General features: G+C 41.5%; 1 protein-coding gene across 2 annotated transcripts in view; it reads left to right on the top strand.

Annotated features, from left to right (window-relative positions):
- The window catches only part of SPOCK1 (SPARC (osteonectin), cwcv and kazal like domains proteoglycan 1), a 635,761-nt gene extending 621,299 nt beyond the window's left edge, over nt 1-14,462 (top strand). For both annotated transcript variants that reach the window (XM_030212676.1, XM_030212675.1), the window contains exons 8-11: nt 6,095-6,316; nt 8,037-8,099; nt 11,492-11,629; nt 12,642-14,462. In XM_030212676.1, the coding sequence (XP_030068536.1) occupies nt 6,095-6,316; nt 8,037-8,099; nt 11,492-11,629; nt 12,642-12,832 (614 nt within the window). In that variant the 3' untranslated portion in view covers nt 12,833-14,462. The remainder of the gene's footprint in view (nt 1-6,094; nt 6,317-8,036; nt 8,100-11,491; nt 11,630-12,641) is intronic.
- The last annotated feature ends 4,554 nt before the right edge of the window (nt 14,463-19,016 follow it).

Below are 19,016 nucleotides of genomic sequence, written 5' to 3'. Positions count from 1 at the left end.
CCCTGTTCTATAAAATGCAAGCCTAAATTTTGTAGCATGCAACTCATAAGGGGATATGGCTATGGAAGGGGCATGGGTGGGTCGGGGCGTTCCCAGAAATTAGGCGCAGTGTAATAAAATGCTAAGTAGTAGTAGTAGTAGAATAGGGTCATTTACACACCCAACTGCCATTAGTTGGCTGCCAGCATTTACACCAGGTTTCAGCAGGCGTAAGTGCCATACCCAAAGTTAGATACAAGATCTGTGTGCACACAGAGCGTCTTTTGTAGAATACTAGTTTAGTACGGATCTTCCCAATTTCTAATTTTGGGTACCATTTATAGAATACCCTGTTAAATTGAAAAAACTCTTTAGTATATCGGGCCCATGCAAAGCAAGGGAGTTGCTTGTAGGTGCCTCCTGATCGCAGTAGGTTGTCCACAGCCAAGCAGTGGGATTGTCTGTCTTTTTAGCAGCTCCTGAAAATTAGATGCCATAATCCATCCACCCAAACCTGCAGTCTTTGTTTGCAATCCCCCCTCCCCACATGACGTGCCACTGCCACACTCAAAGCTGTTCTGCAGAGAACAGCTGCAAGGAAAACAAAGAAGCAATTTTAAGAAATCTGCTTAAGATATTTTTTTTCTCTCGGTGGGATTCTTCATTTAACTGAGAAGTAATTCAATTATTAGGTAATTGAATTGTTTGGTCTTGTTTTGCCGTGATTGGCAAGACCCTGTTCATTTCAGCGCTTTTGAATGCGACTCTGTGACACTTGAGGCCATGAACCAGAAGTGCTGTTAAGGAACATAATTTCCAATTTGATGCTGTGCCCTCCCTGGAACTCCGAGTAGCAGATCAACTGCGGTGCTGTCCCTGCTTTTCAAGATAATGCAGTCTAAGAGCTACTTCACTTTGCTGAAGCACAGTTTTGCGATGGCAATCAAAGTTTCAGCTCCGGGAAAACAATTTAAAGCATCCAGGTTTTCAACCAATAGTAATCTCCACTATTTGCTGCTGCACACTGAAATTATATATATACTTTGAATTTTTTTTCCTCTGATGCGAACCAAAGTGCTCTTCAAATCACTTAACCTCTGAAAGCAGTTCACAGAATTGACCTGAGCTCTCAAGGTGTTTTCCTGTACCCGCAGCATCCACCCAATTTTCAAAGCAATTTAAATGGGCAGGAGAGGCTCCAACTTACTTAAATCACTTGAGGCCACCCAACCAGCAATATTCAGCAGCAATTAACTAGGCAGTGCCACTAAATATCTGGTCAGATCAGCCACAAAAAAAACGGGTAGGTCAGGGACAGTATTGAGGAGGAGCTGGCGGTTATGCGGGTGCCAGCAATGTTCAGTGCCAGGAACCAAGGGCGTAGCCAGACCTTGATGGGAGGGGGCCAGAGCCCAAGATGGGGGGGCACATTTTGGTCCACATCCCTCCTGCCGCCCTGCACCGCGCCCCCCCCCCCCCCCCCCGCAGCTGCTACCGCCTCCCCGTCACCGCCCTCCTGCCACTGCTTCCACTCCCCTGCCGCCGCTTCCCCCTCACCGCCACTGCAAAGGTTGGCTGGTGGGGGTTCCCAAGCTCTGCCAGTTAAAACGTTTGTCCCGCACTGGTCTCACATTGCCTGGTGCCCTGTTCTGTTTTCAGTCGCTGTTTATGCTCAGTCTAATTCAAACGAGCATACACAGCGACTGAAAACAGGACAGGGTGCCTAGCAATGTGAGACCAGCTCAGGATAAATGCTTTATCTGGCGAGGGACACCAGACAAACCAGAGAGCCAATTTGGGTGGCCAAGGCCCCTGTGGCCCCCCCCCCCCCCCCCACAGCTACGCCACTGCTGGGAACAGAGCTAACCCACATAGCTACAGTAGGGTCTGTATAATTATTAGCTAGACCTGGGGCAAAAGCGGCCCCAGAGAATTATTCAAATAATGGTGATAATGACCCGGTATCCAGATGATAAAAATGTGATCTACAAAACTGTCCACTCTGCAGACTTCACTTACCTAGGAACCAAATAATGGAATTCCTTAACACCCAGAATAGGAAATATACAGGAATGTATTGGATTCCGCAAAATCCTCAAATCGTTCCTATTCAAACAAACCCTCACAAAGAACAACCATATGTCAAACAACTAATTATTACCTGAATTGCTTATTACTCTATTTACCATTAGCCTTCTCTGTACTTCATGTATAATTTCACATACATAATAGATTTTCTAAATGTTAAACATCCATAGCTATCCCAGTACGTTATCTTTTTAGCAGGCCTAAACTACACAAACAGTGCCACCATAGTCATCAACCAATATGTATATTTAATGTTGCTACCTATACAGCCAATGGTGCTGAATGTACAGATTAAGCTAAACACTGGCTCTGGCTGCTAATTTATGCCGGTGACTCGGGCCAGCGCTTCCATTCTGTGAACTAGGCAGTCAGCTAGAGCACCAAGGCATACTCTATAAGACGCACCTAAATTCAAATTTAGCTTATAGAATACGCATAGGCCGGGTGGACGTGTGTAGATTTAGGCACGGCCATTTACGCTAGTGAAAAGCTGCTATAAATGCCTGCGCCTACACCTACTCACACTGGCCCAAATTCTGTAACTGTGCACGTATATTTGATTGATAGGTCTGGCACACCAACACTCCACTCATAACTGATCCCCCCTTTTTTTGGCTGTGTGCATTGGACTTTACACGCGCCGCTTTACAGAATACGCCTAGCAAAGCACACGTGTAAATTCCAATTATGGCCAATTAGTTTTGATAATTGGTCGTTATCAGCTAATTATTGTGACTAAGTGGCTCGATAAACAATTGAAACGTGTGTAGATTAGGCGTGCACTCATATCTACATGCGTGCCTCCATGCATCATATATAGAATCCCAGGGTATGTATGTAAATGTGAAGTCATGTGCCTTTTAGTATTCTATAATTTAAGAGGAAAAAACAGAAAGCAGACACTGGAAGTCCAAACAATTTCTTTATTCGTACAGACCCAACGTGGCCATGTTTCGCCAATTAAGGCTGCATTAGGGGTAATAACCAGGGTTAGGATGTTTGCTTTGACTTTTATTAGTTGCTCAATGAGCCTAACCTTTTAGTCTTTTTTGTGATGTTTAAGAACTTATTAAAGATTTTTATTGCTGTGCTTTTTATTTGTTTTTAATATATCCTATAATTGGCTTTTTATGTAAATGCAGTTTTTATTGTTTTATCATTTGGTGATATATCTTTTATTTATTTCTTTATTAGCTGTTTTATGTTATTACCCCTGATGCAGCCTTAATTGACGAAACGTGGCCACGTCGGGTCTGTACGAATAAAGAAATTGTTTGGACTTCTAGTGTCTGCTTTCTGTTTTTTCTTCTGTCGCTACTAGACTCTCAACGTCTCTTTGCTATTCCAGTCTATACCTTAAGTGCACATATTGATGTCTAACTTTAGGCACCTGTTATAGAATGAGGGGGTTAATGTGCATTATAGGAATTAAATGGACCCTGTGATAGATAATGTGTACAAATGATGCTACCGTGTGCTAACCATTAGCAAAATGACCACCACAGTATGATAAAAACAAAAGAAAAAGCAAATGCCTGCAAATGTTTTGAAATAGATGTCTCTTGCCAAGGGATTTTATTCCTTGAAAATTCTTTGAAGGAATCATTTGCAGAGAAAAATAAATATGTCCGGTCCTTTCGTTTTGCAATTTCCATCCAACATTCCAAACAGCTTTGGGAGAAGGTTTTCCCAAAATGTGCATTATTTTTCCTGCAAAATTCTCTCCTATAGAAGGTTCTGTTAAATGCAATCCTTGTACCAAAACCTGAGTTTTAGGCTGGTGCTAACACCGTTTTTTTCAGGTAGGACTCAACCCATACATATATGCTGATGATGTCAGTATCTACATACCATTTAACAAAAACATCACAGAGATATTGGACAAGGCAAAAAAAAAAAAGGAATAGACCTCATGGAAGGATGGGCCAAAACTTTCAAACTTAAACCAAACAGAGACAAAACCAAATTACTGGTACTGTCCAGCTCTCAGAATCCTGCTTCTTTCCAAACGCTCAAAATAGACCAAACAAAATACCCCATTGAACCGCAACTAAAAATACTAGGAATCATTATCGACAAGCATCTATCTCTTGAAAACCAGGTCCCAGCAGTGGCATCAAAGAGTTTCAAAATGTTGTAGAATCTGAGAAGGATTAGAGACTACTTTCCCAGACAAGGATTCCATCTTAAAGTACAATCTCTGATATTACCCTAGACTACTGCAATGCAGCATATGTAGGATGCAAAGAAAGCATGCTAAAATCACTGCAGACCGTCCAAAACACAGCAGCAAGACTAATATTGGAGGAGTGGCCTAGTGGTTAGGGTGGTGGACTCTGGTCCTGAGGAACTGGGGAACTGAGTTCGATTCCCACTTCAGGCACAGGCAGCTCCTTGTGACTCTGGGCAAGTCACTTCCATTGCCCCAGGTACAAATAAGTACCTGTATATGTAAGCCGCATTGAGCCTGCCATGAGTGGGAAAGCGCGGGGTACAAATGTAACAAAAATAAAAATAAATAAATATTCAAAAAAACAAAATACGAAAGAGTAACTCCACTACTTGTAATGCTACATTGGCTACCAGTTAAGGCTAGACTGTTCTTTAAATCCAGCACCCTAATCTTCAAAATACTGTTTGGCATGTCCTCGGACTACATGCTAGACCTGAAAAACTTATCACTAAGAAACACAAACCCAGGAACCTGGAGCTACTTACTACTACACCTTCCCAACAGCAGCAACATCACCTACAAAATCCACCTACACAGCTGGGTTTAGCTACCTGGGTTCCAAATGATGGAACTCAATCCCCCAGGCCCTAAGAAACGTTAACAACTATCTCCAGTTCAGAAAAGAACTAAAACCGCATCTAGTTAAGAAACCTTAGGATTAATCTCGTAAATCATGAATTGTTCCCCAACGCACGTGATTGAGCACCGCATTGTAATTTCTCTTATAATTGTAAGCCACTTTGAACCGAAACTTGTTTTTGGATAATTGTGGGATACAAGATTGTATAATTAAATGAATAATCTAAACTAGGTGGTTTACTGGTTTCCTGTTTACAAAGGTTTTGCCAGTGCCACCGCCCCCCCCCCCCCCCTTGGTACGCCACTGCTTAAACCACTCTGTAAATAATGAACATTAATGTTTCTTCAACTAATCTCTCACGCCAGAAATGATCTGATTATATAACTTACTCTATAAGTTACTTTATCATTTATGTATTTAATCAAATTCCATACTGTATTTTCATGCCGAAAATGGCGATCGCCACTACAGCGCACTGTGACCCACGTTGAGCCTGCAGGGAGGTGGGAAGGTGTGGGATGCAGATGCAACGAATAAATAAATAAGCAAAGAGGTAATAGCTTTCACATGTCATGGCATGGGTCTCTCTCTCTCAACCCCCCCCCCCCCCAAACCTGCACCCAGTCTTTCTCTCATAATCCCTGCCTTCATGCAATCTTTCTCTCATAGCCTTCACCAATCTCATAACCCTCCTCCAGCTTTCACCCAGTCTCTCTCTCTCTCATTGGGAAAGAGAGACCCAGGCTATGGCTATGTGATGTAAGGTGCCACATTGGGAGTCCACTTCCCAGGAGGGGGATCTTGGTGTCATCGATGATGCGTTGGGGCCCCCTGCTCAGTGTGCGGTGGCGGCTAGCAAGGCGAATGGAATGTTGGGAATTATTGGGAAGGAATGGAAAACAAAAATGAGTTTAAAAAGGGGTTGGATGGTTTCCTAAAGGACAAGTCCATAGACCGCTACTAAATGAACTTGGGAAAAATCCACAATTCCGGGAATAACTTGTATAAAATGTTTGTATGTTTGGGTAGCTTGCCAGGTGCCCTTGACCTGGAGGGCCGCTGTCGGGGACAGGATGCTGGGCTCGATGGACCTTTGGTCTTTTCCCAGTTTGGCATTACTTATGTACTTATATGTACTTATGTACTTATGTCTGTGTACACAGCTTCTTCTTCAGAATGGGCTTGTAATTCAACTTCATACTTTTTTTCTGCAGGGTTTGATACCAGTATATTACCAATCTGCAAAGATTCATTGGGCTGGATGTTCAACAAACTAGACATGAACTATGACTTATTGCTGGACCATACGGAGATCAATGCCATTTACCTTGATAAATACGAGCCATGTATTAAACCACTCTTCAATTCTTGTGACTCCTTTAAGGATGGGAAACTTTCCAACAATGAATGGTGCTACTGTTTTCAGAAGCCAGAAGGTATATGTTTTAATTTGTCAAAGTATAAAACATAAAATGATTCTGAAAGCCCTTAGAGCATTTGTAACTAGGGACGGGCAGTTGTTTACAACGGGAAGACATGTCAACCACATTTCTTCTGTTGTTTCCTGTTATTGGAAATCAAAATGGAGCACTGCATGAAAATAGGACAGGCTTTTATGTGGTCCTATTTATGTGGTTACACAGGGGCAGATTGACAGTGGTCGGGACCTCTGGGCAGTAAGAGTCATCAGGACCCCCCCCCCAGCCACTGCCTGCCGCCCCACCACTGCACCGCTACACCCCTCACACACATCACAGCTGGCATGTTTTCAAAATGGCTGCCGAGACTTCCTGCGGCAGTCTCACGGGTCTCGGCAGCCATTTTGAAAACACACTGGCATTGGCCCCCGGGTACACTAGTGGCAGCAGGCAGGAAAGAGTGGGATTCTTTCCTGTCCGGCTACACCTGAAGAAGCCATTAGATCACCAGGGCCCTTCAAGGTAGGACTGCTGGTGGCGGTGGGCAAACGAGCAGAACCTCTGAACCCCCTAGAGCCTCTGGTCCCTCTAGCACTGCCTGGTTCCCGAATGATCAGTCCACCCCTGTGGTTATCTTGGACAGTTAAGTGCTGATGGTACTTAACCGACCAAGTGCTGACTCCGCCCTGGAACACCTCAAAATAGCCAGTTTTGCTGTAAGTGCTAACCAGTCATTTTCAGCTGCACTAACCTGTTAAGAGCCACTGAAAATGACCGGTTAGTCCCGATCAGGTGATTTAACCAGCCAGGAGCCATTTCTAGCCAGTTAAATTGCTCTGAATATCAACCCCTTATATTCTGCCTTTTTGGGAAAGAGCCCATGCAACAAAATGAATTGCATATCAAAATGAATGTCATTGATGGCGCATTATACACAAGTGGTGGAACCATCTAAACATTGAAGCTAATAACACAATATCAGCAGAACAGGATGGCAACCACATTTCAATTTTAAGACCCCATATTCTAAAAATCCAAAAACGATATTGTTCTAGTGACCCCAAAACCGTGCATTAGATGAATCTGCATATCACTGAAGCCACCGTATATGCAAATTTATCTCATGCATATTCATTTTGGATATCCACAAAACCTAGCTGGTTCTAAGGCTACTAGGCTAGGCTTAGGAAGCCCTATGCTTGAATCATCAAAAATGCTTCTACCCACATGATGAGCCAGACGAATTAGGGACCCACTTGCACTGCAAAGCTGAGGTGACTTGCATTAAAAATAACAACTGAAACCTCAGTCCAGAAATTCAAATTTCAGTGCACGCTGGGTTACAGCCAGCCAGGGAAAAAAAAGACAAAATCAGTTGTGTTCTGAGCCAATATTTGAGCTCATCACAGCTGGACCATTCATCCTTGATTAGCTCCGGGACTAATGTTCAAATTCAATCAATTAGTAAATCAAAAATTATACACCTGACCTGACAACGTTTCAGCATGGTGGCGAGAGAAAGACTTACATTAAAACTACAATAACCCTCACTACAGTAGAGTCTGAATTCTTTAATTAGTAAAGTTGACTCAAATTTGTTTGGATGTGCCTCACCAGCAGGTGAGATTTAGTAATTCATAGGGGTGCAATAAACTGCTCTTAATGTCAAGACTGAAGTCGGTCATTAGAACTTCCACCGAGGACCATCTGGAAATGATTCTTCTGCATTGTGTTATAGGTCTCCCTTGCCAGAATGAAATGAACAGGATTCAGAAGCTAAATCGAGGGAAAAGCCTTTTGGGTGAGTCTGATTTCTCATTTAAACACCTAATTAACACTTCTTTATTGCTGTGTCTGATACCGGACAGGTAATTTAATTATAGGCTAGCATTTGTGCTAGAAATAACAGCATTTGCCGCACTTCTCTTGAAGTGAAAATGCAAAAGGATCACAGTACATTATGAGAAGAAAGGCCGGATTACAGCATCTCTTGATGTATTTTTTCATAAATGTTAATGTCGAGAGAGAAATTTCAGCCCTTGCAGGGTTGCAGATGAGTTTGAATTTATAAATATGGCACTTAAGGACAACGGGTGATAGGGAAGGAGTTGTGAAATATTATTGTCAAATGTACTTACGCAGCTAATTTTGAAGTTACCCACAAAGGGCAACACATCCTATCCAGATGAGTGTTGCTGACCAGGGACATCAGTTGATTTTCAGTGGCACTATCGAGATAGTAGCGCTGAAAATCATCCTTGCACGCCTTCTTAAATGGGCTGATGCATTATCAATAGAAGCACAGATTTCCCCCCCCCCCCCAACATACCCCACCCCCTGAACAAATCCTCCACCCATGAAGAGTTTTCTGGGTCCAACACGGAGCCTCTCAACCCCTAGCACTAGTTTCACAGTACGATCACTATGTGTCAAGCTGCTATATAAGGGTTTAGTCCTTATTTGGCAGCTTGATCCCCTAGTGGTAGGTACTGCAAAACTATCACTAGGGGTTAAGAAGCTCCATTTTGAACCTAGAGTCATACAAGGCAACAGCATATCACTCATACCCTATTCCATTAGACACAAGAGATTGGTATGGTAGACCTGGGTTCTTTGGGGGCGGTGGGGGATATTGGCTAGGGTCTGGAAATTCTAGGGGGTGGTGGTGCTTATACTGGGGGTCTTGGAAAGTGTCTTTAGGGGGTGCGAAGTGGATCTTAGTTGGGGGAGGAGGAGATGGGTTCATGTTTCTGTTTCTAATGCACTGCCCCCTTTTAAGAAGGCTCCCTGGGTTCATTGGGCCATCATACTGTCCTTCTCCCCTAGGCAGAAGATTCTCTCACCCCTCCCCCCATGAAAAGACCAGCATTCATCCCAACCAACTTTATCAAGTGAACCCTTTAACAACCATTTTTCACATTTTCAGTTTAATTCCCTCTCCCCTTGTGGAAAGTTCCTCACTCCCAAAGGTAATAAATCTGAGTTATTGCCAATATTCAAACATTAACAAAACAGTCCACATTACTCCAGTCCATAATCTGGTCCACAAAGTTGCCATCCATCACTGTCAGCTCAGGTTTGGTCTTTAGCTGAGGGCCCATTCTGCCATGGGAGTTAATGCTTGCTTCCTCAGTGGTAGCTCTCATTCACTCCAGCCACTCACTCTCTCACCGCTCTGGTTCCACATGGTCTGCCATGCTTGTCTTACATAGTGGCGATCCTTGGTCGGCTGCCACCTGGGGCGGATCGCCGCTGCACACACACACACACACACACCCATTGGGTACAGAGGCATTCCCCCCCCCCCCCCCCCCCATGTACAGCATGACACCCCCGGGTGCATTCTTACCTGCTGGAAGCAGCCACGCGGCTGTCGGTTCCGCTGATTCCCTGCTCCCTCTGCCCCGTAACAGGAAGTAACCTGTTCCGGGGCAGAGGGAGCAGCAAACCAGCAGAGCCGACAGTCACGCAGCTGCTTCCAGCACCCCTCCAGCAGCGTGCACCGGGGACAGACCGCCCCCACCGCCCCACCCTCGGTATGCCACTGGTCTCACAGTCTCTAGCCCCTCCTTCCTCATATAGGTCACACTGCATGTCACACTGCATGTTCTGATGTCAACATGCTCCCCAGCTTAGTGTCCCTGTGGTCTATGTGCTTTGAAAATTAGTCTCTATATCTATTATGCCATTAAAAAGCACTGTATCGGTCTAGTGGCATTTTAGCAATGATCTGTGATAGCAGAATGGGAGAGACACAGCCTCCGCCCCCTCAGGAACACAGTAAATTAATAAGTTATAAGGAAGTGGAATTGATGTCCTAGTAGAGAGCAAATCTTCCCTGTGTCTCAGGAAGACACTTTAAAAGAAGGTCCTTTCTGGGTATGTTAAACATTCTCTGACATAAATGGAAGGATCTTGCATTAGCCTATTTTGTAATTTAGCATAATCCCATAGTAGCTTGCCGAGGGATATTTCCTCTCATAGAAAGTAATTAAATTAGACTTAGAAAAAAGTACTTCCACGTCATTTTGGGGTTCTCCTCTGTTGATTCAACTGTACAATGCTTATGAAATACAGTACAAACAGTGGTTGCCAATTATGTTCTCAGGCATCCCCAGTCGCCCAGGTTTGAAGGACATCCAGAAATTATACATGTGTAATATTTCTGAAGACAATGATGGCAATGTATGCCAATGTATTCCCTACATGTGCATTAGGGATGGGCAGCCAGATAATTATTGTTTTCTATCATTTTCCATGTCATTTCTGGGAATGTTCATGTTATTCATTTTGTTCGGGCATTTTCATCACGAGAGCAAAGTCGTTGAATGTGCCAATTTTTCAAAGAGGGTATATTCTTTCTGAAAGAGTACACACTATCCACTGGATTCTATAGATGGCGTCTAGAATTGCGCCCTGAAATTTGGATGCACACCCAAAATGAGCATGCAACTTAATTAACAAGCCCTTAACTATCAATAATTGGGTGTTATAACCAATTATTGATCTTAATTGGCCCTCATTAAAATTTGTACTTGCATCTAGCTGCACACCATTCTATAAAGCATAGTGCCTAACTCCCATAGTGCATAACTCAAAAGGGGGTGTACCCATGGGTGTGTCAGTGACATTCCAAAAAGCTCCACAGAAAATTGTAGAATATGGTATTAGCGTGCCTAAATTGAACACCAGCATTTACAATGGGCATAAATGGTAGCTTCTATAATTAGGCACAGGAATCAGTGCTAAGCGTGATTCTATAAGGGGTGCGCACTCTTGATAGAATCACGCATAGCACTGATTTTTTACAGCGATGAATTTTGAGCTCCATTTATAAAATTCCCTCCTATGTGTGCATGTAACGTGGTTATGGATGTCCTTTTTACAAATAGCTTGCACTCTCTCGAAAGAATGTGCACTTATCGGCAAATGGTAAAATATTAATTTTCATTGTGTTTGTTTGCTCTTTTTTGGTTGATAACAACATGCAATGACATATAATATGTGGTTGACATTTCCCATATTCCATATCATTGCAAACAAATGCCCATCCCTAATATCCATTGAAGATATTGTCAAAAACCAACCCAACCCTACTCGGGTCTTTGAGGAGAGCTTTGGGAACTACAGCTGCAGAAGTAATATTTCAAGCAAGAATCAGTACATAAGGTTGTGCCTTTACCCCTTTTTTAGGAGCCTTCATCCCAAGGTGCAATGAAGAAGGATATTACAGAGCAACTCAGTGCCACGGAAGTACAAGACAGTGCTGGTGTGTTGATAAGTACGGAAACGAACTGGCCGGGTCAAGAAAACAAGGAGTAGTTACCTGTGGTGAGTAAAGATTTGCTGCTCTAGGATAATTTAACAGCGTGAGTCTCTCGGCTTCTACGAGATCAGGCAGGAAAAGTCAAGTAATTTCTGCAAACAGCTGCCAGTGCTACAAAATGTCACTTGTTCAGCTTATGCAAAACATAAAATGTACACTGTGTTACTCAGCCACTTGAAGATATTTATCCCTTTGTTAAGATTAAAGCAAGCAGTGTGAAAATGACAAGATGTAGTTCTTGATTATTAATGCTTTTGTTACCAAATTAGACACAGTACAGTAAGTTTGGTTTGATCCTGTTGAAACAGAAGATTACTTTTATTAAGCAGTTTATGATTCTTAAAGAAACTTTCCTTTCACTACCACGACTCCATTGGTTTTACATTCTCGTACATGGAAAGAAATGTCTTAACTTGAGTCTACTGTTCCCTCTAAGCTGTGTGGGCATCATCCAACCCCATTGCTGCCAGTAGGGGGTGGTGCTTCAATATTGCGTTTTTAATTGCTAGGGAGAGGTAGGTTCTCTGGAGTCCTGCAGAGCGTGCCTGTCCCTCACTATTGAAAATGTAATAATGAAACAGCACCACTCACTGGCAGAACTGTAGGTGGAGGACTCCAGCTCAGCTTAGAGGGAATCAGTGTTTGAGTCCCATCCCAGACTCCTACACAAGAAGCTGCAAGATAGGATTAGTATATTGATGTGCAATATTTATTTTACTTGTTTATAACATGCAGCATGCAGGTCGAGCAAGATTAAAATGAAACGTTTCACAAAGTCAAAAGTTATATTTGGCACCTCTCAGGAAGAGCATGAGTAGTATAAGTTATGATGATGAGTTTAGATAAACCATATACATGGTTAATGAGAGATGTTACTTTTTAAATAATTATCTTATGGACTCTCTATGTATTTAATTTACTCAACTGAACATATAGATCAGGGAAGAAACCGAGATGATTAGGACTAACTTATAAACTTGGATAAAAACGTTAATTCTCTAACCTTCCATAATTTAGAAGAGGAACAGGAAACCTCTGGGGACTTTGGTAGTGGTGGATCTGTGGTACTCATAGATGACCTGGAAGAGGATCGAGAGGCATCCAAAGGGGATAAAGAAGGAAAACTGAAAATTCACGTACGAGCAACTAATGAAGACGATGAAGACGAAGACGACGAGAAGGATGATGAAGTTGGCTATATATGGTAGTCACCCACTTTACGAACTCTGACGTTTTGCACAATGATTGCAAATAACTTCATATCTCTGCAGTTGTACCTAGGAATATCGGGCACAAAGTATTGCTTTTCTGAGCTTTTGTTTCCAACAAAGAGTTTGAAGACACTTCTTTTCCAGTGTCAGGTTTCGATATAGATTTCTGTTCACTGTCTTGGGGGGTGGTGGGGGGGGGAGTTTGATTTACTTTCTCTTTGTTTTCTGACTACTGATTGGACAAAGGTATGTGCTGGAACTTGTCCCCTCCATATGCACAGACACACATATACATACAAATGCATGCATGCAGTCCTTCACAGAAAAAGTCGTGTTTTCCAGAATAAAATACTGCAGACCTGGCATAGCGATCTGCTGTTATATTATCCAAGGAAAATTAGTTTTCTATTGCAGTAAATGTTCTGGCCTTCATTATCTCAGGCTAGGGAGTTGCTTTGTGGTTGTCATGTAGTGCATGACAAGGAAAAGCAGACATCTCATCATCTTCCTCCTTACCAGATGATATATTGGTATCGAACTGCAAAGGTCATTTCCCTCAGCTTGTCAGCGTACATCAGATCTTCCAGTGTCTTGATAACAACATTGGGCCTAAGGCAAGCCCCAGTGTAGCTGTTTGTCTCCTTTAAGAGTTCTATGTGTGAAACTACCAGAAAGAGAAAACAGGGAGACTGTCTTTCTAGAAAATATGACAAATTTCAGAGATGAGGGGAGGAGTTAAAAAATATCATAATACAACAAATACTTCTACTAAAGTTTTTTTTTTTCCAAAGCAGAAAAGTCTGTATGTACTATTGGAATGCAAACAAGCTTCCCTCTTTGTTCTTTGTAAGATACCACCAGATCTTCGAATCATGTGTCCATCATGACATCTGAATGACTGGCCAAGGCAAAAAAACATGAAACTGGCATTGCAAAGTAACCACCTAAAGCAAGCAAATGCATTTCTTTAACAGTGTACATACATACATTTAAGCATTTGGTCTGTTCAAAAAATAAATCCTAAGGCAGCCATGTTTAACTGAAGACATTTTCTCTGATACGCATCAAAAATATATTGATATCAACATGAGAAAGTATTGGCCTGTGTGTCTACATGACCAAGTTTCTTTTGCTTTAGTGGTTTCACACAGAGTACCACAACATCCTGAAACCAAAGCATGCGACTACCTTCCCTTACTGTAATTCATTGCTGAAATGAATGTATTGTCTGAACACTTCTCTGTACTGTATGCTTTTGACTGTACTATGACAAGTTGATAGGCATGACTTTATATTTGCAAGCATGTCCATCTTTGTACTTCATGAAAGAACAATGTCCTTGATTTCATCTTTGATGCATAATGTACAAAACCGAAAATGAATGCGCTTATTCTCCAGTTAAGATCGTCTACCTTTCTCTCTTCATTTCAAACATGTCCTGCTGGCTCTGTAGTAAAGTCTAACCAGGGAGAAGCTTCCCAATAAACATATTCAAGATGGATCCACTCAGTCGTAGACCTGGGCGATACTTTGTGTTATAATATCCCTATGAGCTACCTGGGAAATTGCTTTTCAATATTTGGGAATTTTAGTCAACTTACTTTGTATTTCTGTTCCTAAATAAACATTCCACTGATTCAGAATTTGCATTAGGCAACAATTTAAAGTGAATGGAAGGGGGTCCCAGGCTTTTATTGATAATGGGGTGTTTAATTGCTTCAAATGATGGGGAAAACACCAAAGACATTTGTTGTTTTGTTTTGTGTTGCTTCTAATCAGAAATGACAGTACAAAAATGAAGAATGTTTTGTTTTTGCATTTTAGGACATACTAAGATGATTTAGCACAGGCTAAAGCAAAACACACATACACAAAGAAAAAGAAATTTTAAAAGGTTTCAAAAGTAAAAATGAAACAAAATCTGCTCCCATTCACATCACTACTATTGATCTTACCTTCAAGCTAATCCTGAGCTATTGTCCTTCAGAAAGGTTATTGCTGGGCCCCTTTAACAGATCACGTTTTAAAGGTACGTGGATGGCACTGCTCCATGACTTGTGGCACGATTACAAAGGGATCCTGGCACCCTCAGCCATCTCCTTCTTTTAGCCAGGAATGCTTTTTCTGTTTGCCTGCAATTTGTCAGCAGATATAGTTAATAAATATGAAGTATAATTAGAGGTAAATATTCTTTTTGTCAAACATTACAGCTACTACTGTTTGACAAATATTTTGCCATTTTTTGACAGGCATGGCAGTTTTTATTAGGACTCAGTGTGATGGGTGGCAATGAACTCGCCATATAACAACCTGACATTGTATGGTTCAAATGTTATTCTAGAGATCTTGTAGAGTATTCATGGACAATGCACTTGCCTGTGGTCATTACGATGTCCTGTTGCTATCAATCTAAATCTAGACATTTGCAGTTCAATGATAGGAATCAGAAAAGCTGTATTCTTCAAAACAGTGAACTAAGGGGCCCTTTTACTAAGCGGTGGTAACTGTAACCGCCGCATCGTCATGCAGCAAATCAGCCCTACCGCTGGGTTCACCCAGGAGCCCAACGGTAGTTCCAGCCTCTGGCATGCGGTGATTAACGCATTATAGAGTACTTTTGTATTTTCTAGCATAGGAGGTGTGCCAGGCAGTAATCAAGCAGCGCTGGGCTACTGCCTCCTAAACAGCATGTGTTTAACTTATGGCACAGCCATTTCTTTATTTTTTTAAATAAAAAGCCTTTTACCGGCACTGGTAAAAGGGGGCCTCGGCACATAGCAAACCCACAAGCCAATGTCACTGCAGGGCCCCTTTTACATCCATTTGGTAAAATGGCCCCCAAATTCCATGATCTAGCATCATGTCCAATCCTCTGTGTGATAAAGGTAACTTTTAAAGACAGAATCTGATATTTATTTTAACACCGGGAAACTAATCAATGAATATAAAATTCAAAGGTGTTATTTTCATTAAATAAAGTTAACCGATACCATTGAGGTATGGAATTATAGTAGCAATGTTAGAAAAATGGAGCAAATGTTTTTTAAAATTACATTATCAGGTTTCCCTCTAGCACCTGCTAACTACATTAGGCAGTTATAATAGGAATAAAAAAATATTATAACTGTCATTTTCATGCATTAAACTTGTCAGATATAGCTGCTCTTTTCATCCTTTACAGTATTCATTTTTAGATAAATTGATCATTTCAAGGCTGATGATTAGCTGCCTTCAAGAGCAAAACAATATAATCCACTCTGAAGCTCTTTGGGGGCAGAATGGGGGAGGTGAGGTTGCCCGTTAGTGAAATTGTGCAACTAATTAATATGTGCACAATTTGGTGACCTGTGCATTTATTGTTCTCATTCTCATAACATATAGGCCAATTTTCAGCCAAAACAAAGGGGTCTCGTCTATACAACCAACATGTAGCTGCCTAGATTTTAGCTACTCAGTCTTGGTTGAAAATAAGCACCAAAATCATCCCACCCTCTGCTGTGATGCCCTTCCTCTCACCCCATACTGAAGATTCTGAGCAGCCTATCCCCATCCCAGATACTGGAGTATCCCCATACAGCACCCCATCCATAATCTCCAGTTATGATTTTGAAGAGTCTTCCTTCTCTACCGGCAACAGTGATGTCATTTAGTCAGTGCATTTTTTCTAGCGAAAAAGGTGCTGGTACTCAAATGCCAAGCCACCCTTCAGGGGTGGGGTGATCACTGAGGGGATCCACCCCACAATAGCCAGACCCCCCTGCAACCAGTCACAGAATCTATGACAAGGCAGAATTGGTGTGTAGAGCCTGAGCTCTTTCATTAAAACTTGGAGTCCGTGGGTCAATTTTAGCTGACAATGGAAAAGGTGCCAGTACTCAGCACCCCCTGAAAAAAAGCCCTGCATTTAGTAAAGGTCAAAAGTGCCAGCAGGCAAAGAATACCATCCTTCCTGCTGGTGAAGGTGACCCTCCAGAATTGTAAATGGGAAACCCAGAAATGTTGCCATCATCTTTCTCCAGCCATCCAAGCTTGAGGTAGATCTTCATCTCCAGATGACTTACTATCTAAAGGGGCAATTCTGTAACTGAGTGCCACGCGATAGGTGCCCCAATTGCATACACTGAGCACCAGTTCTACAACAGCAGCCATTTGATGGTGAATGGAGTTTTTTCGGAGGAAGGGAAGGTGAATAGTGGAGTGTCTCAGGGATCGATAGTGAGATGAATTCTATGTAATATATTTGTGAGTGACATTGCTAAAGGATTAGAAGGAAAGGTTTTGTCTTTTTGCAGACAACACAAAAATATCCAACAGAATGGACACTACAGAGGGAACAGAAAATATGAAAAGGGGTCTCTAAAAATTAAAATGACATAAAGACTGTCAGTTAAAATTTAATGTGAAAAAGTGCAGGGTGATGCACTTGGGTATAGAAATCCAAAGGAGATAGGGGGTGAGAGACTGACAGTCATGGTTCAGGAGAGAGACCTTGGGGTGAAAGTGTGAGATAAACACAACTGATCCTTATATGGAAAAAGGATAGAAATGTGCCGGTGCTTGAATGGCAAATCCAGTAGTAGAGAAATAGTGCTGGGTGGACGTCTATGATCTGTGTCCTAAATATGGCAAAATGACAGAATTTTATGGTCTGTGCCCTAATTATGGATTGGCAGGAGTGGGCTTTGATGGCAACACCAGTAATTAGGATGTAGGACCACTGCTGGGTAGACATCTACAGTCTGTGGCCCAAGAATAGTAGGTACAGATCAAGAACAAGTGGGCCTTTTTTGTGTCACATTCACCTAAAGTTTGATAGAGAGTAAAATGCCAGTTTGCAACATTGTTGTGTAGCTGGTTTATTCAAGTATTGACAATAAATGTGAATCTCCATAATTAAAAAAGAAAAAAAAAACACTCTTCCATGATTGGGTGACTGCTCTATTTGTTATAACGATACCAACCAAAAAGATCAGGAAACAAAACCCTACATAGTCCAAATGAAAAACCAAGCAAGAGTAGGGGAACACCGAATAACCTCTCCCAGCCAGATGAGTGGAATGCAAATCTTTATTGGAAAAGCACAATATGGTTTTGCTCCTCTATATCTAACCACTTTGATTAATCTGTCTATAGGCAGGTTGGGTCATTCTTCTCAAAATCAATATCTTAATCATTTTCCATCCGTAAAGCAAGTGAAGTCCTTCAAAGACTTGATATTGTGTTTCTTTTATCAGACCCCCTCTATTTGAAATGGCCTACCTTCAAGTTATCAGATTGGAAAAGAATTATCTGATATTTAGAAAACACTTGAAAACGTTCTTATTTCAGAAGTTTATATTATCTGGGTGTTGCTAAATGTTATTACTTATGTCTAATTTTTTTATTGCTTATACGTTATGATGTTGAGCTTTTTTATGCTTGCTTAACTGAGTATGTTTCTCAGTGATTTTTTGACTTAATTTGTGATCCACCATGAACTGTACAGGTAATGTCAGAATATGAATCTTAATATAATGTAATATAATAATGTAATAATTGGGCAATTACTGGAGCTTAAAGCCAATTAACATCTCATCAAACCATTAAGTTAGACAGACAATTGACTTTATTCTGTAAATTACATGCACAACTTTGCACACTAACCCCTTAATTCTATAAAAGCCACCAAAAATTACACAGCAATTTAATTGAATAACAAGCCAATTGGCTTTTTCACAAGCAATTATTGGCACTAATTAGATTTAATTGGCATTGAAGCACATAAATTTAGGAATGGGATCCCTGCCTAAAATTTTTGTGCAATCGGAAAAAGGGGGTGCGAAATGGGAGGGGCATGGGTGTAACTTTTTCTGCGCTGATTTATTTGACTTCATATATAGAATCTAGCCCTAAGCGTTAAATTGGGTGCCCAATTTTATAGAAGGAGGGGGTAGATTCCTTTGCTTCACAATCCATTGTTGTAATTTTTGGTTCTGCCCAAGAGTTGCAGCAAGAATATACATTCGGGCAACAGAAGGTTCTACAGCACCAATCCATATGCCAGCTCTGACAAATTAGCTGACCTATTCTAAGTCAATAACATTAGCTTGATGATGGAAACGTAAGAGTTCTAATGGAAATTTCACAGAAAGCTAATGCCATGCATGTTCAGTTAATGTTTCAAAAAATGGTATGCCAAATT

Source organism: Microcaecilia unicolor, chromosome 8 (genome assembly GCF_901765095.1).
Source record: "Microcaecilia unicolor chromosome 8, aMicUni1.1, whole genome shotgun sequence".
NCBI classification, from domain to species: Eukaryota; Metazoa; Chordata; class Amphibia; order Gymnophiona; family Siphonopidae; genus Microcaecilia; species Microcaecilia unicolor.
Note: the sequence above shows the minus strand (reverse complement) of the source record. Positions and strands in the feature narration are given on the sequence as shown.